Source organism: Ammospiza caudacuta, chromosome Z (genome assembly GCF_027887145.1).
Source record: "Ammospiza caudacuta isolate bAmmCau1 chromosome Z, bAmmCau1.pri, whole genome shotgun sequence".
NCBI lineage: Eukaryota > Metazoa > Chordata > Aves > Passeriformes > Passerellidae > Ammospiza > Ammospiza caudacuta.
The window spans coordinates 37,390,094-37,405,036 of record NC_080632.1 but is presented as its reverse complement, the minus strand read 5'-3'; the positions used below and the strand labels follow the sequence as shown (position 1 = coordinate 37,405,036).

Here is a 14,943-nt window from a genome sequence, read left to right as displayed (position 1 = left end):
TGCTAGAGCAAATATATATACCATCACTAAAAAGGCCATTGCCATAAAAAAAACCCTTAAGCAGCTCCAGTGTATTTCAGGTACTTGAGTACTTTTTTGTTTATCTTTACACTTCAGAAATAGGGTGAGCCATTTCATCTTCTATGAATCACTGTTAAGAGGTGTGATTCATGTACACTGCTGTGATAGAAGAGCATTGTGGAAGAATGAGAAAAATGTTCCTAAAAAACCAAAAAAGTTATGAAGATTTTGGAGTACATTTTAGTCATTTATTAAGTTATTCTACAGAAAGTCATCCAGACTTCAAGGAAAAATGTACAGCTGTAACATTTCATTAAGACTGAGACTCCAAGGACCTTGGCCAGAAAATAAAATCAATACTGTAATCATAACTGCCAAAGTCACAAAAGTATTTCCAGTTTCTAATGCAATAAGATTAAACGGCTATTTGAGATAAAATAATGTGATGGAATTTGTTGATTTAGAAGCATTCAGATTATGAAATCTTTTTATTACTATTATCTAATGGTTTCTAATGGTAAGTTAGGAACATTTTAAGAGTTGTGCAACATTAGTTGTTGATCCTTCTGGAGAATGGTTTTAAAAATCATTAAGTCAAACTGAGATATACTCCTTTGATCAAGTTTGATACAGATTGTTGGAAAGTAGTAAAAAAGTACCTTTTCAAATATATCTATGTATAAACACAGAAACACAGAATATGTGAATGAAGAGAGGTGCCCAAAAAATGACAATACCTCTTCTTTCCATAAATGACATTCTGCACCACATACTTTAAATTATGCAGAGTTAGACATACCCTTTAAGTTCTGAAAAGAAGTGATCCGTTTCAGAATACTAAATCTCTTATTCAGCAAAATTGGAATAAGAAAAGTACACATAATAGCTCCTGGGACAAATCTTGCATTAAGACACTCACTGTATCACTCATTTCAATCAAAGGATGTCTACCATCCAGATAACAGGATGTTGCCATGATACAAAATTCATCACAGGATAATGGCCATGAATACAAGAAAAATTCCTTTTGCACTAACATGTTTCATTGATCAATATGGAGACCTTGAGGTATTCACCTGACTAATCACACATAGAAAACATTAAGTAATAGCTCTTTCCACAATATATTGTAAAAAAAAAAAAGACAAAGAATCTGTAATGAGATTTTTTACAGCAACTTTATTGAGCAAATAACAGTCATTTCCAGGAATGCAAAAAAAAAAAGCAAACCTTTTTTGTATGCTTCCTATTGCATCTCCAACTATATTTGTCCTTCTGTTTATATTTCTAAACACTCTGCATTCAGTTGGAAACTTAAGTGTTCATGGACTGAAGGAAAAGTCAGGTCTCTGCTCTGCCCAAAAGAAAAAGTTCCTCATCCATTATTCTGAACACTTGAAGATACTTATGAACAGTTGTAAATTTGTCTAAATTGATTTTAAATACAGAAAAACTGATATAATCTTTGTTGCTTTGTTTTTTGAAGGCAGCATAAACTTATCACTCTCAATAATGCAGGATGTCAATTTTCTTGATGTACAAACAACTTACTCATTCTAAGGTAACATTTTTGCCATCCTGTTCATAGTATGTTTTCCTTTCTCTGTATTTTCATTAAATAAACATCTGGGAGATCCTTCACCTATTTTTCCATACTTAGTGCCTTTCAACCTTTAAGTGTTTTTCATCTTTATAAAAATAACTTTTGACTTATTCCAGGTACCAGCAGCTTTTCTTGCAAAATTGTCACTATGGAAAACAAAAGCGAACCAATTCCCTATTGATCTTGGATTTGTTTAAACTATCCCAACATTTGACATTATTTTTAAGAAGCAGACAAAGTTCATGCACTGAACTCTGCCAACAGTTCCTCTTTTTTCTGCAATGAGGAAGAACAAGGAGGACTCAAATACTTGAACTCTTCCTTGTAAGGCTGTTGTTTGTTACCATGATGCCATTTTCAGAGGCACAGTGGCCAACAGGCTCACAGAAGCCATGGCTAAGAGTTTACTCTGGAAATACACTTTGAGAAGTTAGTCTTGGTGAAACATATCTCTCGTTTTACAAATGTGAAGTTATGAAAATTTACCAAGTGGTAGTATTTGATTACAGCGCTGAAAATAACCCTATCAGACTAGTCAAAACCACATAAAATTATATGTAATACATAGAGATACAGAGATATGAAATGCATGTGTATGTGTGTGTATACATTGTTTAAGTATTTTGAAATAAAAATATACAAAGTTAGAAGCAACAAGCTACTAATAAGACAGAAATTGCTTTCAAATATACTTTGACATGGAAAGATTTTGAAAATTCAGACTAAGTCAAAAACACAGAATAGCATTTAACAGATATTCATCAGGTAAACCTTTGCAAACTGAACTGATCTGTTAGATGGAGAGTGTGCTTCTAAAGTATTAGCCCTCCAGGAGCTGGAAAAAATCCTTTACCCTGTCCAACACAGGATACCAAAATGCCAAGGTGCTCTGTTACTGTTCTCAACTCCTGGACTACATTAACTACTTCCTCTTTTAGTTCCCTCACTTCAGAAATGAGAACATCCATCCTCGACTGTTGATGAGAAGAAGACCCAAGAAAGAAGCAGTGATCAGGAAGGACCCCAATGGGGAGGGAGTTTCCAGTGGATGGGGAGAAAGAAAGAGGGGACAAGTGTCCAGAAGAGGAGTATCCAACAAAGGGTGTCGGGACCTGAGAAGTGGAGGGTCCAACAGATGCTGGCCAAGCAACAGGTGAAGGCTGTCCAGCTGTTTCAGTTTTAATGGAATGATGGCATCTTGGCTCTTGACTGTTGGTAGAGGTGGGTGAGGTGTAAGAGAATGAACATGATGAAGAAACTGTAAAATTAAAATTCAGTTCATTGTATATTGATATTCAGTATTTCCAGACACCTAACTACTATGGAAATCCACATGAATCTCTCCACTTTTGTAATGAACAGTGTGCATTGATGACAACTGTTATATTTATTTCCAATGTACACAGTGTTGTAACACTATAACAGTAAAACAGATCTCAAGGACAAATACAGAAATTGTCTGAAATTATGTTAATGAACTTTCCTAAGCCAGCTTTCAAAAAGGATGCCATAGATGGGAACACTGTCCTTCTCTTTTCTGATATTTCTGTTTCCTTACAAGTTAAGAAAAAAAGCATCTAATTTACTTGCCAGTCAGTAAATCAAGATGTTCACCAACAGTTATTAGCCTATTAATCCTAAAGATCCTTTAGCCACTGCACCAGTCACAAGAGTAATTTTAAAGTTTTAGTAACTTCCTCTCCCATATTTTGTGAGGGAATTTTTTTTTTTTTTTACTGCATAAAATTTCTAAATTGCTCAAACACTCATCAGTTTTACTCAGGCAGAAACTTAGATCTATCTCACAAAATCTTACTAGTGCAGGAACTTAAAATTTTGTTTGATATGGAAACAGCAAAGAATTCAGTAACAGCAACCTGGAGAAAGGAAGACTGGGAGAGATCTACAGTAAATTAGTTACTAGACTTAGAGGTATTTCTAACTGATGGAGATTTAAGACATGATCCAGACATTATTGAAGTTATTCAGGCATCCAATTGGAAGAAACAAGCCACAAGAGAGAAAAAATAACTTGTACAAAATCTGACAGAAGACACAGCAATTGAAATCCCAATTGTCATGTTAGGGCTCAACTTCTAAGTAATGCGGGATTCTCAGAGATGACTTTTCCCTTTTTTGGGCTGTAGGATTTTTGGAGGACAGTTAGTTACTTGAAAGGCTAATGGCAAAAGTCTTGGGAGAAATCTCTGCAGTTATAAAACTGCCTATTTGCACTACCAGAAAACCTCAAACCTGTTTCAAAAAATCACACAAATAGAAGCATATTTTTAGCATTTCAACATAGCAAAAAATAATGGCAAAAACTACAGAATCTTCCCACATTCACTGGATGTCTCCAAAATAAAAAACAACACTGTCATTCCACAGTATTTTTTTAATCTGTTTTTGAAACAGTTACACATACTCTTGTGGTTACATATATTTTTAAAATAGTCAAAAACTTTTTTGCAAGCCAGTGGAGCAAATCTCCAGGACAGTATCATGGCTTAATAAGATTTTCTTTTTTTCTATAAGGGTCAATAATCCAACTTCAATAAATAAAAATGTTTTAAAACTTATTTTTCATGTTAATTTGGGTTAATTAGAGAGGACTAATATTTTTATATCAGATTGGTAACATAATTCTTTGTGGATTTTTTTCTTACTAAGTGTATGCCATCTATAAAGTTACTAATTTTAGGGTACGCTTGCTTATTTCTGCCCAGAGTTACAACTTCAAAGAAACAGCTCCCCCAAAACGGACTATAAAGCACAACATCTGGAAATCTTATCAAAACATTTTTGGAAGTACTATGACAGGAAGACAGTTAACAGCAAAAGGACAGTCTGGAGTTTTACAACTGAAAGCACAGTCTGGCATGAGCAATATTTTACTGTAACTAGGCTAGATTTCTTTTTCCTACTTCCACAAATGCTACATCCTGACGACACCACAAGTACTCCTGTATTCATGTCCCCAACCCTCATAATGCACGCCTGCATAGAGAAGTTATAAAACCTATAATGAATACAACAAAATCACTCCTCTCCTAAACTCTTCTTACGTACTAAACTATGATTTTTTTTTTAAGCAATGGAAAGCTAATCTAACTCGTTTCACCCTACTGCAAAATTTTCCTCTGTCCTATTTTTAATTTCAGTATATTTCTGTGTTGCCCATTAATTTCTGTCTCATTCTCTCTATCAAAACTGTTAGAATGCCCCTCAGACACCTAGGAAAATCCTAAATATTTTATTCAAATGTGTTTCAGATGTTATTGTTTTATTACAACTTCCAGTTCCAAACTACCACTCATGACATTTCTGTTACTTTAGAAATATTTAAATAAAGATGTGAAAAGCTTTAATGATAAAAGAGTCTTTCAAAACTATGTCATTTCAATTTCTATGAAAATACTTTACATTTAGACATGGTGATGAAGAAACTAAACTTACTTCATTTCAGAAGTTAAAAATCTCTCTCTGTCAAGTCCAAAACTGAGACAATGAAACTGAAATTAACCATGGTATATTTTAGTATCAACACTATTCCTGATGTGGTCTCTCTTAGAAAAGTTAAAATTGCATTTGCATGGTAGAGAAGCTATTTACCCATAAACATGATATCCAGAGACATATTTATTTGTGGGTACTGTGAAATGATTTGCATTTTTGGTGCTGATGACCTGTGGATACTAGCTGAAGAAGCAATCCGATGTGGCCACATGGTCATTCCTTCTTGACACTGGATAAACACAAACGTGATCCCAAAAGTCCTATTTCTTTTTAATTTATCCTAACCTCATATAACACACAGATTTACATAGATAAAAGAGAAATAACACAAGTGAGATCTCTGGCATAAAAACCACCTCCAAAATTTACTTATATTATCTTTGTGTTTGCAGGCATATGGAAGCAAAAAATAGATTTTCATAAATACAATATCATGATACAACATCTGTGTCTGAAAGGAGCTTTTACACAGATGCATATAAGTAAATGAATCATCATAGAATATCCAGAGCTGGAAAGGACCGAAAAAGGATCACCATAGCCCTACTCCTGGCTCTGCACGGGGCAGCCCCAAGAACCATATGTGTGTGAGCACTGTCGAAATGCTTCTTTAACTCTGTCCGGAGCTAGGTCCACTTCCCTGAGGAGCCTGTTCCATTCACCCTTTGCGTGAAGAGCCTTTTTCTAATATTTAACCTAATCTGTCACTCCTTTGGGTCGCACCACTAGTCACCAGAGAGACTAAATCAGTGCCATGAAGATGATATCCAGCCTCTAACAAACTAGCAGCAGAACAAATATACCAGGAGCTGCCCCATACTCCTTCCCACTAAGCCTGGGCACCAAGGGTAGGGATTGCTTATCACTTACTACTTATGGTGTTTCTGCAGCAGCAAATAATCTCAGAAAGTGATCAGAGGCAAACATAACTTTTTAGGGGCAAAATGCTTCTAATTCCCCCAGTACAATGCTTTTTGCGCTGGACAGTGCTGCATCTGTGCCTCTGCAGGAATGGAAGAACATCTTAAGGATGGAAGAAAGAAAGTCCATAATAGTGACTTAAAGGCTATCTCTCTGACAGGAAACTGGTAAAATTTCACTAAGCCCATTATAGCTGGAGGACAGGACATTCAGGGAGGGATGCAAACTCCAGGAAGCAAAACACCCTGATTTAAGTCTTTTATCTTCCTCATATTGGAGTTCCCTGTTTTATGGAACATATTAAAAGTTATTTCACTCCAGAAGTCTAGCTACCTAATGACACAGAAATTAAGTAAAGGTTCATTGTAAATACACATCAAGCAATTTAAATCATAACATTATTTACTACTGATAACTGCAATGCGAAGTTCATACAAACATAAATCCAATGTTCATGGAAAATAATTCTTTGCAGAATGATTCAAAACCTAAAATGCAGTTGAGATACTTGAGAACTATAAAGATCACCTGACAAAGGCTCTGTCAGCAGGACTTGTGCTCAGGAGTCTATTTGGCAGAGTACTTCCCAAAAGCCCCTACAGCTCACTCAGCAGGACAAAACTACATTTCACAAATGGGGATACATGTCTTCCCTACAACTATAAAAAATAATTTATCTAGAAAGTAAAAAAATTATTTGAGGTATGGTCCAGTCTTTTATGAAGAATTTTAATACAGTTTCATGGCAAAACAAGTAGCATTCACAGAGAAAAATATTTTGCATAAGGAGGAAGATTCTGGATGGCAGATCTGCTATTTATACTGTTCTTAGATTATGCAAGACCACAGGCAAGCTTCTTTTTAAAAAATACAAAAGTGAATGCTTTGAACAGTCAAAAGTAAGTATCAGAGGCTGCCTAAGAAATGACGTAAAAAAGAAATTATGAATAAAAAAACTAGTTAACACTGAGTGAGAAGAACAGCCTAATGGAAAGAACACAGACAAAAAGGTAGGCAAAAGCAGATTAAAATGAGACCCTCTATAATAGAAATGTGAAAGTTTGGCAACTAAAAGAAATACCAGTCAGATGTTTCCTTGCACATGGAGATGAAATAGGAAACTTAGCAGGGGGGAAAAAGAGAGTTGGGGTTTTTTTGGTTGTTTTTGTTGTTGTTGTTGTTGTTGTTGTTGTTGTTGTTGTTGTTGTTGTTGTTGTTGTTGTTGGGGTCTTTTTATTTTGGGTTTTGTTTTTTTTTTTTGTTTGGTTCTTTTTTTGTTGTTGTTTTTTTAAGAAGCTTTAAAACAATACAAAAATGAGGTAAGACCAAAGGGTCACTCAGTTGCGGAAGAACTGAGAGCAATGATCAGCAGTCGATGTGCAAACTAAGGACAAATATTGAAAGACTCCCAAAGGAAGGAGCTGCGTGTCTTTTTAAGTATTTCCCTTTTACATACTATGCTTTACATGTCACAGTCCCTCCAGACAGCTGCAGTACCTCAGCCATAGGATCCATTAACCAACACTGTTCAAATATATGAGTTTAAACACATTCTCACATAACAAAGGGGAGGGGACAAAGGGGAGGGAACTGCACAGGCACCTAGGTTTATAAAACATCAAGATAACATGAGAAAGAGCTATGACAACTGATTTCACTCTTTTGACTCTTGATTAATTTCACTCTTCTTCTCCACAGTAAGCATGTTTGTTGCTTTGGATAACCCAGAACATGCCACTACTTACCAATCCCCTCAGAGTCCCACAGAGCTACATGTGGGCTCTTCAGAAAGAGCCTATTGAATCTAATCTGAGTCACATGGTAGAGACTAAATGTCCATGCCATGGTAGTAAAGAAATGGTGTAATCTTATGTTTTAGTAATCATATTAAGGAGATCTTTTGATTTCTGAAAGCACTGGACTCCAAATTCTACTAGGATGATCATGGCACAGACTATATCAATACCTCATTTGTCACATGTCTTTTCAAACAATAATGCTATCACCAGATAGAAAAGCTATTACTGTTATTATTATTATTATTATTATTATGTATAAAGAATAATGTTGTTTATGGTGGTTGTTTATACAATATCCTGTTGGTTTTAAATACATTTACAAAACCAGCAAATACATACTGCACACAGAAAAAAGATTCTTCTAAAAAGCCATCATTTTATTGCAGCAATTAAATGTCTATATGAGCATAATTCAAGTAAAATAACTCCATGCTACTCACCTTGATCTCTTTCATGCCATGTCCTACTTCCTGCAGCAGGTGAATTTGGAGAAGGATAGAAGTCTCCTGTGGGGCTTGGCTCCATATTTTCATCTATGGAGATAGTTTTGGGTCTTTTGCTGTTGAAGAATTGTGAGATTTTTCAGTGAATATAATACTCATTTAGTAGTGGTATATAAACTACCAAAGCCAAAAAAGCCAACAAAAACCCTGGATATTACAACCTACATTACCTTGACAGGCAATGTTAATAATACATGATGCAGGTACGCACTTGTGCTATTCACATGACTAAATATTTCAAAGATCACATGAATGGGCAACATAACAGTCCACAGCATTTCATGGAGAATAAACCAGTTCCTGTGGCCTACAAAAGACAGATTGTGTCATGAAGGTACTAAACGCTATGCAAGAACCATGAAGTGAAGCAAGTCACTGGAAAGTGTTACCAATAACGCCAAGGTAGAACAGGAACTTTTGTGAATGTGGTAATAAGGAAAAAATATACTTTACTGCATTTCATCAGGTCAAACTCCCAAACTTTTCAAAGAGGGCTAGTACGAAACAAACACTTTTCATTTTTGACTAGTTTAATTAAAAACAACAAAAGGCCCAACAATATTTCAAGTCGCACCATGTAAAATGAGGCAGAACTTCAAAATAGTGAAGGAAAGTGAATAGCAATATATACTGAACCTGTGTTTACTGACTGCCAAAGAAAACAAGAATAAGGTTTTAATGGTGTGGTATTATTATTATTATTGTTGTTGTTGTTGTTATTATTACTGCTGCTACTACCACTGCTACTACTGCTACTACTACTACTACTACTATAACTGCTATTGCTACAGTATGATAATTAATCCATCTATTCTAATTAACCCATCAATTTCTAAAATACATTTGGTATACTGCCAAGCTGAAAATATGATAGAATGAAATACAGAAATATGAGCAAAATAAATCAGAAGAATCAAGCGCTGGTGGAAGACCAGCACCCTGATACCTCAGCACCCTGATAGTCCTATTAAGTCCTGTCCCATTGTGCAAACACTTCCTGACTGACTGGGGTGCAGAAATGTGGGGCAATGACAGCTCCTATAGTGCTTGTGATTTCATGGTATAGCAGGCAGTTTCAGAAAACCAAGGGGTCCTAGGGGTCTCACAGACACTACATGAGCTAGTAGCCAGGAGGAGGGCACAGCAGGGCACAGCCCTACATTCATGGGCCCACCAGCTGTCCTAAGGGAGGAAATGAGACCTTTTCTTCAGAGATGGGAGAAGGGAGCATGTTGAACAAGGGGGAAGTCAGTCCCTCAGATTAAATCACCTGTAGCAGGCAAAGGGAGATTCTTGAGAAAAATTAACCTGTAACTATCTCACATGCTCCTCCTTCTTTCCAGCCTGTTGGGAAATGCTGCCTGAAGAGTTGAAGCATGAAACGTATTTGCATGAGCTGGGCTGTTACGGATGAAAACGTCTTTATATACCTGTCCCAAGACCTTTTCTAGAGGAAAGAGTACCTGTCCAAACATATCTTGCAAGACGAAGGTCCAAAAGGGAGCCCTGAAAGACAGCCCTTCTTCCCCCACAATCACTCTGAGCCGGGCCAGCATGCTCCCAAGTGCTGGACCTTCCTGCAGCTCAGCAGCACTTTGGGGATGTGTAGCTGTCCTCCTGGCAAAACCAATTAGTGGGCACCTCAAATCCTGAAGAAAGCTCCCACCATCTTCAATGTCATGCAAGATGGCAGGCAACAATTACAACATTTCAAATGACAAAATTTATAATTTACAAGTCTGTACAGAGATTATGGTGACATACATAAGTAGCCAGCCTCACAAAATCAGAGGAAATTAACAAAGCAGTTGACTGTTGACAGGATTTGTGAATTGCTTGTCCTACACTATTAAACATGCTTCACATTAGCACTTATTTCAAGTTTTTACCTGCTTGGTGGAGAGGACAAGGACCTCTGTAGGTTTACACCCGAATTCATATCGTGGTAATATGGCTGGCTCGGAAGCTCTCCAATTGGGAAGTTTACTCCACTTCCTTGGGTTATGGGTGCTGAAAAACACATCATCATAAGAAGTCAGAGATAATCTTTTATCTTTTTAGCTATCTTTTCTTTTTTAACACTTGGAAAAATATCAGGATGTTACTACAAGTACCTAATTTTCTGCCTCTTGTGGAAACCAAGTATAGACAAGTTGCATCAATGATTATGTATCTAAAAAGTGAATTGTCTTCTGTAGTATTGACTTAGCAGTTGTGCAGACAGAATACATTTATTTTATAAGAGATAACATGGAATCACCAATATGGAAAAGATAATACAAACCTCAAGGACTATAATGAATGAGGCTGGGTTTATGCAGCTAGTATTATTTATTAAAGAACTGAAAAAAATGGAAATAAGAAACCTTGATAAACACTAATTCCTTTTCCTTAATGTTAACTCTGCTGTATTAAAAATAGCCTGCTGTGTTGACAGCCTGGTTTTCTGCCTTCTTTTTCTTTTGCCCAGTGTCACGTATTCTGCTTTGCATATGTACACCTACATGCAAATACACACAGTCAGTGTTACCTTCACCTCCTTATAGGGTCTGTGTACCACACAGACTCTGGTAATTCAAGAATAAATTATGTATTACATATTGTGGTGTATTTACCTTTGTTCATTGTCTGTGCATTGTGCATTTTAACTACCTTTGGCAGTTAAAAGAATAATTGCACATTCTGTAATGTATTTGAAGGTTTGTATTTTTCCTGACAGTTTAAGTACAACTCTGTTGTGGCTTGAGGTTAAACAAATGCATGGTAAGATATCCCACAGAAACCACATCCTTTAATGCTTATTATTAGAAGTATATCATGTATAACAGCTCCATAATGCACAGTTTCATAGCACAATTACAATATTGTTTCTTTTTTAACCTGAAGGGCCTTACACTTTAAAATGTACTTAACCACCTGACAACAAAAAAGAAAGCTATAATTCACACATCCTCAGCCTTCTAAAACAGCAAAATCATATCTTCAGCAGGCACAAGAAAGGATATGTCTTAGCACTGCAGGATTGCAATGCTCACTGTTTTGCTGAAGGATTTAACAAAATTTCAGTTGTTGAATATTCATTTCTGACCACAGAAAATGAAATAACCCATGCCTCTGAAGCCTCAGAAAGTTAATTAAATTCTTCAAGGACCCTGCATGATTTAACACCTGTGCAAAATATGGACAGACATTTTAGAAATTTTGGAAGCCTCTTTTACTTTTTCCTCACCTCACCAGAAAAGAGATTTTTCTGGACCATTCACTCTTTACAATGTTGTATCATCACTGTGGACACTTCTACACTTCTACAACTTTCAACTATTCTTTTTTACTTCCTAATGAAGTCTTGAGAGAGATACTTTAATAGTGTTGATAGTAAAGGGAGAAAAGAAAGGGTCCGGAAGCAATGCAAAATGAAAATGTGGACGTTTTATGCTATACTATTACAACAACTGTTAGATGCTAACAAAAGAGACCTTCTATTCTTTATGTTTTTTTATTCTGCAGTCAAAGCTTCACCTGTACTTTTATATTTAATATTCATGAAGATTTTTACATGTTCATGTGTGTAATATTTCTGATGGCAAAACAAGACAATGTAATTAGAAATTCAGTTACAGCCAATGCTAAGACTAAAAGAAACACAAATATTTCATACATTGTTGATCATTCTTTATATCCATACTGTGATTTTTAACGGTTGCAAATTAAAAAAAAAAAAACCTAAAGGAATAATCCAATCTTTTAGCAATACCCAAGGATGTGCAGGGCATCCTTAAAAAACTTAAGTCTAACAATGGAAGGTTTTGCTACATATGGTAATTTTATTGAAACATCAGACCACTAGGTGTGCAGAGGGAGATAGAACAAATTGATTCCATCTTTAAATATCAAAGAGATAGGAGACCGATTTGTTTTATTACAAACATGTGCAAGATGGACTGTAATACTGTGGTAAAATATATCAAAATTGGGCATTGGTATAAGCACTTCCTATGCATCTTACGTCTTGTGGAGAAAAAAGTTCAAGGAAAAAACCTTCACTTGATTATAGGAGGCTTTGGAAAGAATTAAACACAAATGTTAACTTACTTCTTGACACCCTCACAAGCTCTGACACGTTGAATACTCCAGATTTCACAAAACTGTCCTCAAGGTACACTAAAAAAGACCACAGAACCATAGTCAGTATAATGAAAAGATTAATAAATAACTATAGATAGATTTATACACCAGCTAACAATGGTATTAACGGAGTCACAGAACAATAACACAAGATCAAAGTGCATCCAAAACTGATCACAGGATCTAATGTGAGTTGAAACTGAGGGTAAAAAAAGTGCAAAAAAGTCTTAAGGATCTGTGATAGAGGAATTTTTAAAAGAATATGAAAACTAACAAGCAATATACTTAGTCCCTAGCTATCCATCCAAAAAGTGTCTGAAAGCTAGTTTCTTTTACTAGTATCTGGAAATTTAAGCTACTATTGAATTACAACCAGTATCAGCTGGATAAGCAATATCCTCACAGAGCAGTCCTGTCCTTGCATATGTTTCTGCTAAAGAGATTTTTACTTAACTCTCACCTTGTTGATTGTGACTTTGCAGTACAGCCTGCATTAACAAATCACTATCTCTGAGGCAGGTGAGGGATTTGCTACTATTTCCAGGAGAAACGGGAACTGAACAAAGTGGCTGAGCTATTCAGTGGGGTATGTTTTATACATATGCTGAATTTTATATTTAGAAACCTATGTTTAAGAAAACACATATTATTATTTTGGCCTGTATTCACTTACTCTAAGATAAATGTATTTTATATACTTTCTCTGATGTGAAATTCAGGCATAAGTTGAAGTATTGCTGTGAAACAGCAGCTGATAAGACTTATCTCAGCAGTGTAACTAGTAACCTTATGCAAAGAGAGCCAAGAAACCCATTTTTCTGTGGAAGCCTCACATGCAAAAGCTGTTTAGTGAATTTGAGATTACATAGCATCATGGCCTTTTATAGGTAATAATAACTAGCATTTACAAACAAAAGTATTTAGATCTATACTTGGTGCACATTGCTGCTTCAATAGCGTTACTTTTTAATTTCTTTTCATGTGAGACTGTGCACTAAGAATTTCTTACTGTGGTTACTCTAGTCTCTTTTCTGAATAAACATAGTTTTTTTCTTCTGGAAATAAACTGCCAACTTTCTCTTCCCAATGTTTGAAGGAACAAAATTATTTTAGATATCTTAACTAACAAAACAAATAAACAAAAATACTGGAATATCTACTGATTTAGAAAACAGTGGTTTGGTAGTATTCTCTTTGGATTTCTTTTGGAAATTTCTCCTTTTATGTTCAAGTAATTTAGCAAAAACATGGCCACTGTAATCAGAAAAGTAACTATAAAAGCAGTGCACACTACCTGAGAGGTCTGTCCTTCATATATATGGAGAAACCTCTACTTATTTTCCAGGGTCAAAAAGAGGGCAGACACAAAAAGAGTGGTTTTCCCTGCTGCCTCATCCAGCACCCCTGGTATTATTTACCAGCGCAGGTATAAACAGTGCATCAGAGAGCACTAGCTGAAAGAATAGGAACCCACCCGACCAAGCACATTTCCCAACATCTCTGTTATGCTGTCAGTCTTTCCCAGCTGGGAACCATCCCATGACCAAGCACCACGGGTGTACAGAGCACTGAGGGCCTGTGGGATCATCCTGAACAGTGTTCTGCCAATGCAGTCGTCTTCTCATCTCCCAGTCAATGTCACTTCAAACACTATTCCTGCATGTCTTTATTCCCTCTGGTAGCTCTTCAGGTCTCCTTCCCTTTTTAATTCTCTTCCTTTCATATTTCTCTATATCTAATTTTAAACAGATTTTCTCCATATCCATTACTTTTTCCTCTCTTACCATCCTTCACTGCCATCTGCAGTGTCTAAGAACTGAAAGATTTCCCCTTAATTTTCTCTTGCACTGTTTCTCCATGTTTTTTTTGTGTGGATGAAAACATTACATAGCTTCTGAAATATGTACTCCTTTATTTGACAGAACTTGGTATAACCATTTAATAAAAAAATGCAAACAGTAAATTTTTGCTTTTCCTTTCCTCCTCACTTGCTGTTTTTTAATCTAAGATCAAGCAAGCTGGATGAATCCTAGTAATTCCTCAAGCAGTGGCAATCTTTCCCTTCTCTGCTTATTTCCTCCAGCAGGAACAATTTAAAATACTACATGGAAGGGAGATTTCCAAAGAGAAAATGGTTTCTTGATTTTAGTTGGCTCATAAGTGAAGTGTGGCATAAAGCCAGTGTACAACTATGCAGCCAGCTCTGAAGCTGGTAATGAGACATGACTGAACTTCTCTGCTGTTTATCCAAGCACAACTACTTTGAAGCACAACGTCTCTCCTTCAAGCCAGACTAACTTGAGAGAAGCTCTAGCCAAGTGTAAATTAATCAAGCTATCATTATAGTAAGAACAAGACGTAAGGCTCATATTAAAAGAAGAAAAAGCTTGTGTTTGATTTTATATGCAAGAACACAGATGTGTACATGTGTTCATGCATACACACCCAGACATAT

The 14,943-nt window shown here is 35.9% G+C and overlaps 1 protein-coding gene across 4 annotated transcripts in view; it reads right to left on the bottom strand.

Moving 5' to 3' along the window:
- Positions 1 to 14,943, bottom strand: part of NFIB (nuclear factor I B) — a 163,275-nt gene that overhangs the window by 42,050 nt on the left and 106,282 nt on the right. For all 4 annotated transcript variants that reach the window (XM_058824501.1, XM_058824502.1, XM_058824503.1 and 1 more), the window contains exons 4-6: positions 12,456 to 12,524; positions 10,253 to 10,373; positions 8,301 to 8,419 (exon numbers count right to left, since the gene is read on the bottom strand). In XM_058824501.1, the coding sequence (XP_058680484.1) occupies positions 8,301 to 8,419; positions 10,253 to 10,373; positions 12,456 to 12,524 (309 nt within the window). The remainder of the gene's footprint in view (positions 1 to 8,300; positions 8,420 to 10,252; positions 10,374 to 12,455; positions 12,525 to 14,943) is intronic.